This window comes from Rana temporaria, chromosome 13 (assembly GCF_905171775.1).
Source record: "Rana temporaria chromosome 13, aRanTem1.1, whole genome shotgun sequence".
In the NCBI taxonomy this organism is placed as follows: Eukaryota; Metazoa; Chordata; class Amphibia; order Anura; family Ranidae; genus Rana; species Rana temporaria.
In genome coordinates this window covers 29473540-29491341 of record NC_053501.1, presented here as the reverse complement: position 1 = coordinate 29491341, position 17802 = coordinate 29473540, and the positions used below count along the sequence as shown (strand labels likewise).

Genomic DNA, 17802 nt, shown 5'->3' with positions numbered 1-17802 from the left:
GGCTAGCAATACATGATTCCTATTTTTTCTTTACATGTGGCAGCTGCATTAGTTAGAATTTTTCAGGCCGAGAACATCTCGGCAGGTACAGAAAATACCTGTTGACCTTACCAGAAATTCAGTGTCCTTGTCACTGCCTGTGAGCTAAACTGAAAGCACAAACCACACTATCATCTTTCTATAGACTCCTCCATGTAGGGCAGTGGTCTCCAAACTGTGGCCCGAGGGCCGGATGTGGCCCTTTGCTTGCCTTTTTCCATCCCTTGGGGCACTGTCTCCCACTGATACGAGACACAATTCTGCCACCTCACACCAACAATAGGACACCATTTCTCCCACTGACACCAAAAATGGGGTACTATTCCTCCCTATGATATCAACGATGGGCCACTATTCCTCCGCTAATACCAAATGTGGCAATATTTACTCCCACTGATGTCAGGGAAATTTCCTCTCCCGCTGGCCAAAGTCCGGCCCTCCGAGAGTGTGAAGGACAATAAACCGGCCCTTTGTTCAGAATGTTTCGAGACCCCTGATGTAGAGGATATGAAGAGAGGAAGATTTTGTTTAAAAGCAGTTCTAACCATGGGGTGAGTGAGCATTGAACTCCTAGGACAGGACATCTGTTTTCAGGGTCATCATGTAAAATCAAAGGGGAAAAAGTCTGAAAATGTTTTTGGTTTTAGATACACTTTAATAAGACCATGCAATGAGGAATCTGCTGTATCATAAATGGTATGACCACCCTAAAAAGAGGGAAAGGGAGGAGAGAAGGAAGGAAAGAGAGGGAAAGGGAGGAGAGAAGGAAGGAAAGAGAGGGAAAGGGAGGGAAAGGCAGGCCCGTCGCTACAGCACAGGCAAAACAAACAATTGCTTGGGGCCCCGAGCTGGCCTGGGGCCTCCAACTTCCCCTTCCCAGGCTGTAGCGTGGCCGAGCTCCTCTTCCTGGAGTTCTGTCAGTCCGGCCGGGTACCGCGCGTGGTACAGGAGATTCAGTTTCCTGTTCTCGTCCGGACTGACAGGAAGTGCACACTGAGTGCTCACTTCCTTTCATCCAGCCAGGAACACAGGAAACTGAATCTCCTGTACCGCACAGTACCCGGCCCAGCCCGGGCACTATCTGATTGGGAACTGGGGACCCATAATGATAGAACACTGGACTGACAGGAGGAAGAGGAGCTCGGCCACGCTACAGCGACAGCCTACAGGGAAGAAAGGGGGGGGGGGGGGAGAATAGAAAAACATAGGGACTAGGGAGGGGGGAAGGGGGGAGGAGTAAGAACATGGGTGTAAAAATTAGTGTAGCGCTAACGTAGGCTTTGCGTGCAGGGGGGGTGCTTGGGGCCCCCATTTTGCTTGGGGGGCCCCCAAATTCCTTCAAATGACCCTGGGGAAAGGGAGGAGAGAAGGAGGGAAAGAGAGGGAAAGGGAGGATAGAAGGAGGGAAAGGGAGGATAGAAGGAGGGAAAGGGAGGATAGAAGGAGGGAAAGGGAGGATAGAAGGAGGGAAAGGGAGGATAGAAGGAGGGAAAGAGAGGGAAAGGGAGGATAGAAGGAGGGAAAGAGAGGGAAAGGGAGGATAGAAGGAGGGAAAGAGAGGGAAAGGGAGGGTAGAAGGAGGGAAAGGGAGGATAGAAGGAGGGAAAGAGAGGGAAAGGGAGGATAGAAGGAGGGAAAGAGAGGGAAAGGGAGGGTAGAAGGAGGGAAAGGGAGGATAGAAGGAGGGAAAGGGAGGATAGAAGGAGGGAAAGGGAGGATAGAAGGAGGGAAAGGGAGGATAGAAGGAGGGAAAGGGAGGATAGAAGGAGGGAAAGGGAGGATAGAAGGAGGGAAAGAGAGGGAAAGGGAGGATAGAAGGAGGGAAAGGGAGGATAGAAGGAGGGAAAGAGAGGGAAAGGGAGGATAGAAGGAGGGAAAGGGAGGATAGAAGGAGGGAAAGAGGGAAAGGGAGGAGAGCAGGAAGGAAAGAGAGGGAAAGGGAAAATAATCTGTAAAGGACAAGACCTACCCTACCGGACACCCTCACAAAACATGAACCAGCAGAGCACCATGGGCGTAATGTCAATGGTGTGGGCACGATTCTAAGTGGTGCCGTGTATGGGTCTTAACACAGCTTATTGGTGGAACCAACCCTATATAAAACATGATGTTTTCTTATGTGATTTTATATAGCCTGGTTTAGATGAGGTAATAAAATGTATGATCTCTTCAGATGAGAATAAGGCCTGGCTCTCGTAATTTGCTGCAGCACTTCTTGAAGTATTTTTATTTATTTTGTGATCATCCATAAATTTGTCTGCTTCTTTCAAAGATACTATTGTGCCGCTGATGTTCTTCGCGTTTGCTAAGTTTAATAAAGACAAATGATTGTTTAAAGATGCTCAGGAACCTTTTTTTTACCCCCTCCCTCTTCTCATGTGATAGAATGTCAACTTATGAAGACAGAACGACCAAAACCAAACACATTCATCATCCGATGTCTCCAGTGGACCACAGTTATAGAAAGAACGTTTCACGTCGATTCTCCTGAGGAGAGGTAATACTTTCTTTCATATTTAAAGAAGAATTCTTTTGTAATTAAGAGCTGGGAGTTGTTTGGAAGACACGAGCTGTTGGAAGTGGCTGAATACAACCAATTTGTAATGACTTTCTTTGCTGTAGAAGAGGAAGTAGTGTGTAAACGGGAGGCTCTTCAGTACCTGAAGCCCTCAGACACCTTGTTTGTGCCCTCTCCTCCGATACGCTGTGGTGGACCTCATTCGGAGCAGACAAAGTCCACTTTCATGATGGGAGAGGAGCTTGTATTGAGTTGGGATTTACATATTGATTGCTCCAAGTTTTAGGGAAATCCATGTGCCAGTCATTTTGTTTTTGGTACAGAGATGCACATGAGCATTCTGTTTTAGTGCCATTACACCAAGAACCTCATAAGACTAGTAAAGCATATATTTCATTTATATAGTGTTAAAGCAGTTTTTTTTTTGATGTCACAATGTAGAGTATAAGATTTCCTATCATCTGTGCCCAGTCTTGCCACACAGAGTTAATCCAGCTCTGAGCAATCCTCTTTTTTATTGCATGGCCTGCAGTGTTCTGTTAAAGTTATATTGTGAGATATTTTTAGATTTAAATGCCGACTTATGCTTAAAGATGTATTACAAACAAACCTTTATTATATTGCAGCTTACCAATTATTAGATGTGATGGCTGTATTCTCTTTTTTTAGACTTTCTTTCTTCTATATTCATCTGATGAAATGGCCAGTAAGTCTGTTGTTTTTCAAAAGAACAAGCTCTTTTCCTGATGAATCGGTTACAGGAATGAGACGAACCATTTAACACTGGCATGGGTGCTTACAATAATCCGCCATTATTTCTTCTTCTAAAAGCTTGATTCCCCCCCAACTGTTACTAACTATAAAGTGTGAGCTGGAGTTTTAGCAGGTTTAGTTTTAGTGTATTTTAAATCTACTAGTAAATTTAACACGCCCCTCTTCCTGCTGTCTGCGGTGCCTTCTGTGCTCCTTCATCCAGAGTGGGGGATCTCTAATACATTCTGTTACTAACAAGATTATCAGGTGATAATAAAGGGGGAAAAAAAGTGTAACAAAAGAAAATGAATGCAGCCGCTACGTCTAATAATTGGTAAGCTTTGAGGTTGGGGTTTACAGGTATGGGGTAAATGTATATGTTGGGTGTTATTGGTTTGGCTATGTGTTAGGGTTTAGCTGACTATTAGCTGGATTCACGTAAAGGTGCCTAACGTTAGGCAGGCGTAGCGTATCTCATATACGCTACGCCGCCGTGAGTTAGAGAGGCAAGTGCTGTATTCACAAAGCACTTGCGTCCTAAGTTACGGCGGCGTAGCGTAAATGTGCCGGCCTAAGCGCGCCTAATTTAAATTGTGAAGAGGTGGGCGTGTTTTATGCTAATGAATCGTGACCCGACGTGATTGACGTTTTTAACGAACGGCGCATGCGCCGTCCGTGGACATATCCCATGCGCGTGCTCCAAATTCCACAGCAAAGACTTATTGGTTTCGACGTGAACGTAAATTACGCCCAGCCCCATTCACGGACGACTTGCGCAAACGACGTAAACATTTTAAAATTCGACGCGGGTCCGACGTCCATACTTAACATTGGCTGCGCCATCTTTTTGGTGGAATATCTTTAGGCCTGAAAACGCCTTACGTAAACGGCGTATCTTTACTGCGACGGCCGGGCGTATGTTTGTGAATAGGCGTATCTCGCGGATTTACGCATTCTAGGCGTAAATCAGCGTACACGCCCCTAGCGGCCGGCCTAAATAGACAGCTAAGATACGACGACGCCCGCGGTTGTATCTTAGCTAGATTTAAGTGTATCTCAATTTGAGAATGCACTTAAATTTAGGACGGCGCAGATTCAGAGTTACGACTGCGTATGTACTGATACGCCGGCGTAACTCTCTCTGAATCTGGCTATATATTTTTTAAGATCATCATAGGAGCTACTATTGCTCCCATCCTCTTGAAACTTCGAGTTGCTTGGCTGCAATGTTGACCCTTTTGGCTTCAGCACTTTGCGTTCTATATGTTTGTTACTTGTCTGACCCAAAGAAAGAAGTCCTTCTCTACATTCATATTCTGGGTTTAAGGTATTGAAATAAGAGTCAGCCAGTGAGGAGGGAGCAGAGGGTGGGGCCAAGCTGATCTTTGTCTGTCAATGGACACACAGAGCGAGGCTTGGGAGTGGACATGCATAAGTGCCCCCTATAGCAATCCGGGGTGAGGCTAAGCTCTGTCTGTCAATGGACACACAGAGCGCGGCTAGGGAGCAGACCTCCTAAAGTGGGCACTCGACAGGAGGCAAAGGAGCCAGGAATGCTGGCAGAGGAACCAAGAAGAGGAAGATAAATGTTTTTGCACAGAGCGGGTAAATATGATGTTTGTTATTTAAAAACAAAATATGGTTTTATAATCACTTTGCGGTTTAATATTAGGGGTTGTGTTAGGTGATGGGCTTCAGGTAGGTGAATGGGTTAAGTGGTCTGTCACCAGGATGAGGTGATGAATCTGGGACGTTTTTGGGCACTGTTATATTTTAACCACTTGCTGACCAGTCACGTGCCTGGTACGTCATTGGTCTTCAAGTGGTTGTACCGGGATGATGTCTGTAGCTGCAGACATCATCCCGGGTTACCATTTTTTATTGCCGGCTGTCAGCTCTCTTGTAATTAGCATTCGGAGCAGCTAACTAGCCACTAGATTGCTATTACAAGCCGCAGGAGAGGGACATGCCCTCCATCCTGTCGTGGCTTGCCTGGGCTCTCCCATCCCACTGGGAGACCCAAGCTACCAGCCGGCATGTCCCCATAGCTAGTCGGACACCCAAACATAGCCGTGATCAGCTTTGATTGTCTCTACTATGGTAACTTGGAAGCGATTACACTTCCGATTTACTCGATTGTCATCGCCGCCATTCCAAAATGTTAGAGATATATATATATATATATCTATCTATCTATTTATATATATATATATATACTAATCTTGGTGCAGAGGAGAGATTTGGGGTCTAATTGACCCCAGATTTCTCCATAAAGAGTACCTGTCACGTGCATATTGCTGTCAAAAGGATGTTGTAAAAAAAATGAAAGCAATAGTGTAAAAACCAAAAAAAATTCGAATAAAATTTTTTTAAATGTATAGTGCCCCGTGCTTGCGCACATAGGCGAACGCATGCGTGTGTTGGTTCCGCATGCATGCAGACATCGATCGTCCCACATGTACAGATATCACTGTGAACGTCAGATTACAGGCAGTAATTCTAGCACCAGACCTCCTCTGTAAATAGAAAGTGGTAACCTATAAAGGCTTTTTAAGCATCGGCTATGGATAGAAAATGTATGTTTGTCACTGCTGCATGGGTGTGCGCAATTTTAAAGCGTGACATGTTTGGTATCTATTTACACATTGTAACAACATCTTTTATATTTTACGAAAAGATTGGGTTATGTATTGTGTGTGTTTTTTTTTTTTTTGCATTAAATAAAAAAAGTGTGTTTTTTTTACAAAAAGATTGTGTTTGAAAAACTGCTACGCAAATGCTGTGTGGCATAAAAAATTGCAAAACCCACTGATGTATTCTCTAGGGACTCTGCTTTAAAAATAAATAGATAGATAGATAGATAGATAGTGTGTATGTATGTATGTGTATATATATATATATATATATAATGTTTGGGGGTTCTAAGTTATCAGTAAAAAACTGATTGTTGCATATAAACAAATAGTGCCAGAAAAAGCCTGGTCCTGTAGTACTAAAACTAGCCAGGTTAGTGTGCACAGAGAGATACTGTAAGGCATACACGGTGTGATGTTCTTCCCTGCAACCTCAGGTTGCAGGAAAGATATTTTGCATGATTCCTCTATCAACACAAACAGTGCTGACAGGGGAATCCCTCCTGCCGAGCAATTGTCTTCTCCCAGGGGGGGGGGAAGTCTTCTCCGCCGAAAGAAGACAGTGATTATCGCTAGCGGCTATGGCAGCCGTCGACGATAAGCGCAAGAGAATCCAGCAGGCTGGTTGCACCCAAGTTGATCAAATTTGTGCACTCAGCCTGCCCATTAATGGTTGAAATCTTGGGCGTTTCCTGCTGAACTGCCCGAGATTCGAACCGTGTATGGCTGGCCTAAGTAAAGATATGTTGGACACCGGTTGGTGCCTGCCTTTCACTTTTCTTGCCAGCTTAGAGACTTTAGTACCGATTTTCAACTCCAGAACCTGCAGTCTCTTGAAGCTTTAGGCCTCATTCACACTTGGCGGACTCCGTCGCTACGGAGTCCGCCTGCTCCCGTCGGCTCAGCGGGAGATCAGTCCGCAGATCTCCGCTGAGCCGACGGATGACAAGCTCCTCTCTGCTCACTGAGCGGGGAGGGGCTTGTCGGGCACCGCTGTGTCCCTATGGAGCGATCTGATGAAAACGGAAACAGTCCGTTTTCATCAGATTTTACCCGATCCGATCCGCATGGACGGATGGGGACATGGCCCCCATACGTCTGTTTTTAGCGGGTCGGATGTCAGCGGACATGTCTCCGCTGACATCCGACGCTCCATAGCGATGCATGGAGCGGCCGTTCAGGTCCGCCGACAGACGGACCCGAACGGCCAAGTGTGAATGAGGCCTTACAGATTTCCATTGTTCAGTACTGGTTTGTCTGATATCGCACAGTCTGCTGTGTCTTTCATGAACATGCATAAAATGTCTGAACTCTGAGTTAGGCTGGGTTCACACTACGGTTTTCCCGTCCGTCAGCCGCATACGATTTATATGAAAAACCGTATGCGGCTGAAACGGACGGGAACGTATGGAACCGCACATATGTGCGTTTTCCATTGACATTAATGTTAAAGGAAAACGTATGCGGTTGCCATACTGTTTTAAAAACGACCGCAAAACCGTGGTTGACCACGGTTTTGCGTACGTTTAAAAAACGTTTTGCCAGCAAATCGTACGCACCCGGATGCATCTGAGTGCATACGATTTGCAATGCATTGTCTATCTATACGTTTTCCCGTCCGTGCCCATACGTTTTCAATACTGAAATCGTATGCGGCTGACGGACGGGAAAACCGTAGTGTGAACCCAGCCTTACAGGACATGGATCTGGGTCCTTCCTGGTGGGCAGTTACGTTACGCCGTACAGGTCAACAATTTGTATTGGAGAAAATTGGGGGTACCTGGTAGAAACCCACACAAACACGGAGACAACATAGAGACGCCATGCTGATAACATCCTAGATCCTAAAAACTGCTGTAGATCATAAGCTTTTCTGCTTCCAGAAATCTAATGAGATTCACAAGGAAGCAGCTAGTCTTATTTGTCCTTTATGAAGCCGTTTCCTTCTAAGCACAGGACTGGGCCCGTCTAGGCCGCCTATTGATGATGTCCCTCCATCCAGCTGTTCTGATGTTGAATGCTGGTGTAATCTCAGAAGAGCAGACGAGATCTGAGCCCTGCATGGTGCTCCAACAAGGACAATTGGGAGGAGGTGGCAGAGGGATGCCGGGAAGCAGACAGACAAAACCCATGATCTCATACTGGTCCTTTTGAAGACCTGTTTGGTGGCGTGTTTGCTGCAGCTCTGAAGTTTCACTGGCTGTGTAAATTAGGCAGAATAATGCCAGCTAATCACCAAGCGATGGTTACAAATGAATGGCCGGAGCAAGGCAGAGACCTTGTGCTTCCTGATTGCTGTTGTGTCTAGACAAGCAGAGAGGAGGCTGAACAAAATCTACCAGAAGAAGTGGCATGTTTGGAGATTTTACAGTATGGCGTATATAAAGAGTATACAAAAATGCCTGGACAATTCTATTTGATTAAAGGCTAAACACAGTGATCTGGTTATTGCACCGCATTATAGGAAGAGACTTGGTGATTGTAAGTGTTAGTGTGGCGCCATGCACACGAGACGCAGATGCAAACTCATCTAAACACACGTTTTCAAACACAAAAAACGGCGTTTAAACCGCCAGTTTTTGCCGCGAATTTTGCAGCGTTTTACCGCGTTTGCGTTTATAAGCGTTTAGTTAAACATCATAAGACCCTCCCTAAGCTCAAAAAACAGTATTATTTAACCATTTCAGCCATTTTGTGAGACCAGAGTGAGTAGCAGCTGAGAGAGCAGCAGTGTACGTGTATTTAGCTGCGGATTGTCCACTTGCCACGTCATCTGCCACGTCACCTGGCCATGCCACAAGTTGTGGCTTGTCCACTGGCCATGTCACCTGGCCAGGTCACCTGCCACAAGTTGTGGATTGTCCACTTGCCACGTCACCTGGCCATGTCACCTGGCACAAGTTGTGGATTGTCCACTGGCCACGTCACCTGCCACAAGTTGTCCACTTGCCACGTCACCAGGCCATGTCACTTGGCCACATCACCTGCCACAAGTTGTGGATTGTCCACTTGCCACGTCATCTGCCACGTCACCTGGCCAAGCCACAAGTTGTGGCTTGTCCACTGGCCACGTCACCTGCCACAAGTTGTGGATTGTCCACTTTCCACGTCACCTGGCCATGTCACCTGGCACAAGTTGTGGATTGTCCACTGGCCACGTCACCTGCCATGTCACCTGCCACAAGTTGTCCACTTGCCACGTCACCAGGCCATGTCACCTGGCCACATCACCTGCCACAAGTTGTGGATTGTCCACTTGCCACGTCATCTGCCACGTCACCTGGCCACGCCACAAGTTGTGGCTTGTCCACTGGCCACATCACCTGCCACAAGTTGTGGATTGTCCACTTGCCACGTCACCTGGCCACGTCACCTGCCACGTCACCTGGCCATGTCACCTGGCACAAGTTGTGGCTTGGCCACGTCACCTGCCACGTCACCTGCCACAAGTTGTCCACTTGCCACGTCACCAGGCCATGTCACCTGGCCACATCACCTGCCACAAGTTGTGGATTGTCCACTGGCCACGTGACCTGGCAACGTCACCTGCCACATCACCTGGCCACGTCACCTACCACAAGTTGTGGATTGTCCACTTGCCATGTCACCTGCCACAAGTTGTGAATTGTCCACAATGCAATGCAAGCAATTAATTTTTTTTTATGTTTTTTTAATGGTTTTTCATCATTTGCCATAATTTTTTGCGATTTCTAATGTAAAAAAATAAGTCACCTTTAAAAACGCCTATAAACGAAATCGCGGCAAAACGCCAGTATCGCGTTTTGCCGCGATTAGCGGCGTTTTTCTGCGTTTTGCTTCTGAAACGCGAAAACTTTTGCGTCTGAACCCATTTTTTTGCTTCTGAAAAAACGAGCATAAACGCAACTGCTGAAAAACGCAGACTGTGTGCATGGACAAATAGGATAACATTGAATGTGTTCAGGGGCAGTTGAAAAAGCTGTCCAAATGCCTCTGAACACGTGTTTACCAGCGTCTCGTGTGCATGGGGCCTTACACACTTAGGAACAGACTTGGCGTTTTTTTAAATAACAAACATGTCATACTTGCCTCCACTGTGCAGTTTGTTTTGCACAGGGTGGCCCCAAACACTGTATTCTGGGGTCCCCCCACGGCTCTCGCGGCTCCTCCCCCGCATCCGATAACCCCCTAGGAGAAGCGATCTCCCATGGGCGATACCTTGTGGGCGCGCTCCCGAGTCGGAATTCGGCATCCATAGCCTCCGAATGTATGAGGCACCTACGTCATTGAATTTGATTGACAGCAGCGGGAGCCAATGGTTGCACTGCTATCAATCTCCAATCAAGAGCCGGGACCCCGTGAAGAGAGGGACAGCGCGTCACCGACGGAATGAAACTGTTCTTAACCAAAGCTGCCAAAATCTTTAATTTTTAAAGTGGTAGTAAACTCTGTACTACCACTTTAACCTACAGGTAAGCCTATAATAAGGCTTACCTGTAGGGATAAAGAATATCTCCTAAACCTTACAGGTTTAGGAGATATTCCCCCCGCAATGCGCCACTGACTGCAGCAGGGCATGCGCAGCGGGGATCCTCAGCTAAAGGGCCGGCAGCCGCCGGACCTTGCCGGAGAGAAGTCTCCCGCGCGCATGCGCGGGACTGACGACATCGCCGCTCCGGCCAATCACAGCGCTGGAGTGGCGATACCCGGAAGACACGCCGAGGAAAGATGACCTCTCCCTCGGCGTGGACCAGGTAAGTTCCTCTCACCTCGTTCCAAGGTAAGTATTTCATAATCAGCTAGTATGCTGGGCATACTAGCTGATTATGACTTTTGCTTTTGAGGTTTAAAAAAAAAAATGACAGCGGGTATACAACGGCTTTAAGAATTATTTTTGCAGTTTAACTGCTTGTCCACCGCCCGCCGTCAAATGACTGCAGGAGGCAGACCCTCTTGTTCTGGGCAGATGTCATATGACGTTGTGCCTTCTTAAGCCACTAGGGGGCACTCACCTGCCGCGTCACTGGGGACCCGATGCGCATGCTCGGCGGCCGCGATGGCCCAGTATTTTGGCAGGACCGTGGATCTGTGTGTGTAAACACACAGATCCACGTCCTGTCAGGGAGAGGAGACCGATGGTGTGTCCCTTGTACATAGGGACAACCATCGATCACCTTCCCCAGTCAGTCCCCTCCCCCCCACAGTAAGAATCGCTCCCTAGGGAACATACTAACTCCTTGATCGCCCCCTAGTGTTAACCCCACAGAGGTGATCAAATACCATCAAAAGAAAGCTCTATTTGTGGGGAAAAAATTATAAAAATGTCAGAGTTGCATGACTGCGCAATTGTCATTCAAATTGTGACAGCGCTGAAAGCGGAAAAATGGCTTGGGCAGGAAGGGGGTGAAAGTGCCCAGTAGGCAAGTGGTTAAAGAAGAGCTTCAGTCCCTCTAAGACTGTAGCTGCTGACTTTTAATATTAGGGCACTTGCTTGTCCAGGCATCCAGCGGTGTCCTCACCTGAGCCAATTCTTCAGTTGGCTATTGGGTGTTTGCGTCGCCATCTTTACTAAGGAAACCACTCCAACTGCGCATGTGTAAATCCCGATGATGCGCTTTGTGAATGGGCCGCAGTCTTCTGGTACACTGGACACTGATAGAAGTCGTAAGACTGCTATATACTGCCGATGAGAAAAGTTGTTTAGCAGTTAATATTTACTAAAATAATTGCATTTCCATGTTCTGTACTGTGGGAGACCAGATATAGCGAATTCAGGTTCTGGGTTTAGTAACCCTTTAAATCACTCCAGAGAGTGAAGTTCTGCTTTAACTGTAGCGGTAGGTGGTTTGATTCACCTGACTGTGCTATTTGAGAGGCATTTGGAAACGATGGAAGTGAATAGACAGAAATAACCTATCCTGTTGGGTAAATGGCTTTCATATATGTATTTTTGTATTTAGCTGTATTCCTGGGGCTAGATTGAGAAAGAATTTACGCCGGCGTATCTATTGATACGCTGCGTAAATTCAAAGCTGCGCCGGCGTATCTTCTTTCTGTATTCAGAAAGCAATATACGCCAAAATTAGGCTAAGATACGACTGGCGTAAGTCTCTTATGCCGTCGTATCTTAGTTGCATATTTACGCTGGCCGCTAGGTGGCGCATCCGTCAATTTACGCAAGGAATTTGCTAATTGGGTAGATACGCCGATTTAGAAACGTACGTCCGCCCGGCGCATTTTTTACGTCGTTTACGTTAGGCTTTTTCCGGCGTAAAGTTACCCCTGCTATATGAGGCGTACGCAATGTTAAGTATGGACGTCGTTCCCGCGTCAAATTTTGAAAATTTTACGTCGTTTGCGAATAGGGCTGTACGTAAGTTACGTTCACGTCTAAAGCATTGACGATTTGCGGCGTAATTTCGAGCATGCGCACTGGGATTCTTTCACGAACGTTCGTAAAAAAAAAAGTCAAATACGTGGGGTCACACTAAATTTTAGTAAACACGCCCACATTTGAATTAGGCGGGCTTACGCTGGACCTCATACGCTACGCCGCCGTAACTTAGGGCGCAAGTTCTTTATGAACACTGAACTTGCGCCCTAAGTTACGACGGCGTAACGTATCTGACATACGTTACGCCAGCATAAAAATACGCCGGGCTTTCTGAATCTAGCCCCTGGAGTTCAGCTTGAATGCACTTTTAATAAATAAACCAGAGACTTTGTACATTCCACGACTCGAGCAAACGGTATTAAAAAGTAACTATTATTATTATTGACAGCTAATCAGGTCCAGAATAAAATTTGCAGACAAGCAATCGAAGATACTTGAATGTTATGCTGAGAAGGAAGATATTAATACAGATGAAACCTACACTGGTGCTCCAGATTTGGATCTGTCATTCTGAATTAAACTTGTCTGATTTTTCCGTTCATCATTTGTAAGCTATTTGTCCCAGAAATGTCTGACTTTGTAGCGTTTGACTCCTGTCCCTCTTCTCCATTTGCATAAAAAGCCGGTGGCGTTAAGTATGACACAACTAAGCTGTCACTTTCATGGTATAAAAACATAAAGTACCTTGTAATTGACATTATATTACACATTCTTGCACCAGTATAATAGCGCTTAGTCAAAGATGGGTTTGGATAGAATTTTGTTAAAGGACATTGCTGTATCTCCTTGACTATTAGTAATACATTCGAACTACAGTCCAGTACCTGTTGCCATTTTTCTGTAGTCCAAAAAAAAAGTCCAACCTATGTGTGATTATAAGTCCGTATTACCTTGTATATCCCCTGTATGTTGTGGTTGTTCAGGTGCTTAAATTGTTTTTTTAAACCATCGATGCCCCCTGCTGAGACCACCGCCTGTGGAAGGGAATTGCACATCCTGGCCGCTCTTACAGTAAAGAACCCTCTACGTCACAGGTGTCAAACACAAGGCCCGCGGGCCGAATCCGGCCCTCGCACCTCTCCTGCAGCTGCAGGAGAGCTCCAGCCCTCCTCTGGTCCTACTCCAGACCCTTACTTTCTGCTTTCAAGCAATGCATCCAGCTTCTTCCCAGCAGCAGCATAAGGAAAGGGGGTGCACTGTGATGTAAGGGAGAGTGGGGGACTCAACTTCTGATGATGGGGTGGCTCTTGACATCTAATGTAAAGGGGAGGGGATGCGCTGGACATCTAATCTTGCAGATACAACCAGCCCTTTTGAGGGCAATCGTAATGCTAATGCGCATTCACGATGAAATGAAGTTTGACACCCCTGCTCTACGTAGGTAATGGTTAAACCTCTTTTCTTCTCATTTTAATGTGTGGCCATGTGTCTTGTTAAACTCCCTTCCACAAAAAAGTTTTATCCCTATTGTGGGGTCACCAGTACGGTATTTGTAAATTGAAATCGTATCCCCTCTCAAGTTCAGCGCTCGCAACCTTTCTTCATAACTAATATCTTCCAGACCCCTTAATAGCTTTTTGCCCATCTTTGTACTCGCTCCATTTCCAGTACATCCTTCCTGAGGACTGGTGCCCAGAACTGGACAGCATACTCTAGGTGCGGCCGGACCAGAGTCTTGTAGAGTGGGAGAATTATCGTTTTATCCCTGGAGTTAATCCCTTTTTTAAATGCATGCCAATATTCTGTTTGTTTTGTTAGCAGCAGCTTGGCATTGCATGACATTGCTGAGCCTATGATCTACTAGGACCCCTAGGGCCTTTTCCATCCTAGATTCCCCCAGAGGTTCTCCCCCCAGTGTATAGATTGCATTCATATTTTTGCCACCCAAATGCATAATTTAAAGTTTTTCTACATTAACCCTAATTTGCCATGTAGTTGTCCACCCCATTAATTTGTTCAGATCTTCTTGCAAGGTTTCCACATCCAAAGAAGTTATTGCCCTGCTTAACTTAGTTTTGTCCGGAAATACAGAGATTGCACTGTTTGCCCCATCCTCCAGGTCATCATATGAATAAATTTAATCGGATTTGTCCCAGCACAGAACCCTGTAAAACCCCACTACCCACCCCCTGACCATTCAGAGTATTCCCCATTTATCACCACCCTCTGAACTCACCCTTGTAGCCAGGTTTTCAATCCATGTACTCACCCTATGGTCCATGCCAACAGACCTTATTTTGTCAGTTAACATTTATGGGGAACTGTGTCAAATGCTTTTGTAAAATCCAGATGCACCACGTCTACGCGCCTTCCTTTATCTAGATGGCAACTCACCTCCTCATAGAAGGCTAATAGATTGGTTTGGCAAGAACCTATGAATCTTCATGGAATCTATGCTGATTACTGCTAATGATACCGTTCTCATTACTAAAATCTTGTAAATAGTCCCTTCTCTTCCCCTCCAAGAGCTTGCATACTATTGATGTTAGGCTAACTGGTCTGTAATTCCCAGGGATGTATTTTGGGCCCTTTTAAATATCGGTGCTACATTGGCTTTTCTCCAGTCAGCAGACTGTCAGTAAAAATTAGGAACAATGGTCTGGCAGATACTTAACTGAGTTCCCCAAGTACCCTCGGGTGCAAGCCATCTGTTCCCGGTGATTTATTAATGTTAAGTTTCCCAAGTCTAATTCTGTCCTCTGTTGGCCATAAGGGTGCTTCCTGTGACGTGTCATGAGGATAAACACTGCAGTTTTGGTTACTAAAGCCCCCCGATTCCTTTGTGAAGTCATGTTGGCTGATATTAGCATTAGAGTGGTACTTTATTGTTTATCTACGCTGTACCTTGCTATACAATGGGGGTTCTGATATGCAAATACTTATTCTTACCTGCCGCCTTTCTCCATTAATAATAGTAATAGATAGGGATATGCCATTTCCACAGGTTCGAGGGGAATCCTGCAAGTTCGAGATTCTAGGTCCTAGAAAATATTTGTGCAGATATGCTGGGAGAATTTTTTTTTTTTTAACCACTGCATAGCCTTTGAACTTTGGCCAGCAGGCTTAGAAGGTGGCCATTAATGAGGCTTTTGGTTAAGCCACCTCCTCTCTATAAATGGTGGTCACAATGCAGCAATTGGTGTCAGTAAATTGGGATCTGTTTTTAGATGAGCTCTTTTTTTTTTTTTCCTTTTGGGGGCTTTTAGGCATTTGATATTTTGTATTTTTTGTTCTGCAAGGCTTCCCTTTAAAGCGATTGTAAACCGAGGAAAAAAAAACCCTGCAAAAATGGGCATCCTGCCCGATGCATTCATTGTTCATGTAGCCAGACAGCCACCGGTCCTAGCTGTCTAAAGTCTTATATTCTTGTGATTTACACACTTCTACCACATTGCACGGCCATGCTAGTGGCATACCTAGCCTACTTGACACCTGCCCACACTTTATATTCCTTCTCTCTTGCACTATCAATGCATATCAATCTTGTTTTAAGTAACAAAAGCACAAACAATAGCAGGCACCAGTGGCTAGAGTTTAATAGTGTGCACCTGGTTGATGATAAAAGTGGCATGCTTTGATAAAGACAGACTCGTAGGGATCTAAATTTGAGTAGTATACCGGACCACATTCTCAGGACTTTGTAGGATATAGAGCTCGGCAGTCATGACAAGGTGTGCCAAGCTCTATAAGACTAGATGCCTCCTTTCATACAGTGGTCAGTGTACCTCCTTCACGGCAGACTGTGTCTTCCTACTATATGGTAGGCATGATGCCCCATTTGTAGTGGTCAGCATGTGCCACTTATATATTGGTTAGTGTGTGCCCCATATTACAAGGTGGACAGTGATTATTGTTCCCCCTTTCATTGGTGGTTAGTAGGACAAAGTGTATACATGTACAAACAAAAGTCAAAACTTCTGACTCTTTTTTGCAGGCCATAAAACGCAAAAATGTAAAATATAAAAATCGTCAACCGTGTTTGAACATATAAAAGTAAAATAAGTTAAAGACAAGGAAATGCACCAGGAACAGTTTTTTTTTTTTTTACAATTTTACATATTTGGAAAGATTCTCCATAAAGAAAGCCATCAGTAATTGTTCTCATCAGGGAAGAAAGATGGAATCCTTCATGAATCTCACCGGGTTTAATGAAACATGGTTGACGTCATCAGGAGTTTGAATGTGAACCATGTTTCACAAAACACATTGGGGGAGATTCAGAAAGAGATACGACGGCGTATCTCCTGATCCGCCGTCGTATCTCTGAGATCCGACAGTCGGATCTATGCGACTGATTCATAAGAATCAGTTACGCATAGATCTCCCTTAGATCCGACAGGTGTAAGTGACTTACACCGTCGGATCTTAGGCTGCAATCTCCCGCCGGCCGCTAGGTGACGCTTTGGTTTTTTACGTGACGAATATGCAAATTCCGATTTCCGCCGATTCAGAAACGAACGCCCGCCCATCGCTTTTTTTTTACGTCGTTTGCTTTAGGCTTTTTCCTGCGCATACTTGCCCCTGCTATATGCGGCGTATCCAATGTTAAGTATGGCCGTCGTTCCCGCACCGAGTTTTGAATTTTTACGTTGTTTGCGTAAGTCGGTCGCGAATACGGATGGACGTAATTTACGTTCACGCCGAAAACAATGACGTTCTAGAGACGTCATTTGGAGCATGCGCACTGGAAAAAATCGTGGCAGGGGCAGTACGATCGGCGCGGGGACGCGCCTGATTTAAATAATACACTCCCCCTAGCCGCGGAATTTGAATTCCGCCGGGGGAGTTATGATCCGCCGGCGCAAATTTCGAGGTAAGTGCTTTCTGAATACTGCACTTACCTCAAAAAATTGTGCTGGCGGATCGTAAATAAGATGGATTACGCGGATCTAAAGATCCGCTGATCTATCTGAATCTAGCCCATTGAGTTTAAAGTATGGAAATTTGTTAAAAAAATGAAAAAAACTCTACGGCTGCATTTCTCTGTTTAACTCATTTTTACTTTTTATATGTTCTAAAAAAGTTGACAATTTTTATGTTTTTACAGTTTTGTGTTCCATGACGTCTAAAAAACCCCCCTGGGGCAATTCGTTTTGACGTCTTTAAGTATTTTGGATGGAGAAATATATGCCTCCTGTACTAGACCCAGCGACTCTAAATGTCTATTTATGTATATACACCTGAGTAGCACTGCACAGATCCCAAGACTCTTTATTTATGTAGAAGAGGGGAAGTCCCTGACGGTGACCTGCTCTGTGTATCAGTCTTCCCGTCATGGAGCCTGCGGTGCATCAGTCCATTCCTGCCCAGCCGTGTATGCGTGAAGCCGAGCACCCCTATATGGCAGTGCCCAGTCTGGATTGCAACCATTAAGGTACGCCATTGGCCAACACACTTCCTGGTTCATCATGAATCGGCATTATTACTTCTCCAATGAGCATGCAGCATATGTAGTGGAGTGCTCACTGAGAATAATAGAAGTGTGT

At 45.6% G+C, this 17802-nt stretch overlaps 1 protein-coding gene across 1 annotated transcript in view; it reads left to right on the top strand.

Moving 5' to 3' along the window:
• The window catches only part of AKT1 (AKT serine/threonine kinase 1), a 187900-nt gene that overhangs the window by 118816 nt on the left and 51282 nt on the right, over positions 1-17802 (top strand). The window contains exon 4 of the mRNA XM_040332369.1: positions 2425-2536. Within this exon, the coding sequence (XP_040188303.1) occupies positions 2425-2536 (112 nt within the window). The remainder of the gene's footprint in view (positions 1-2424; positions 2537-17802) is intronic.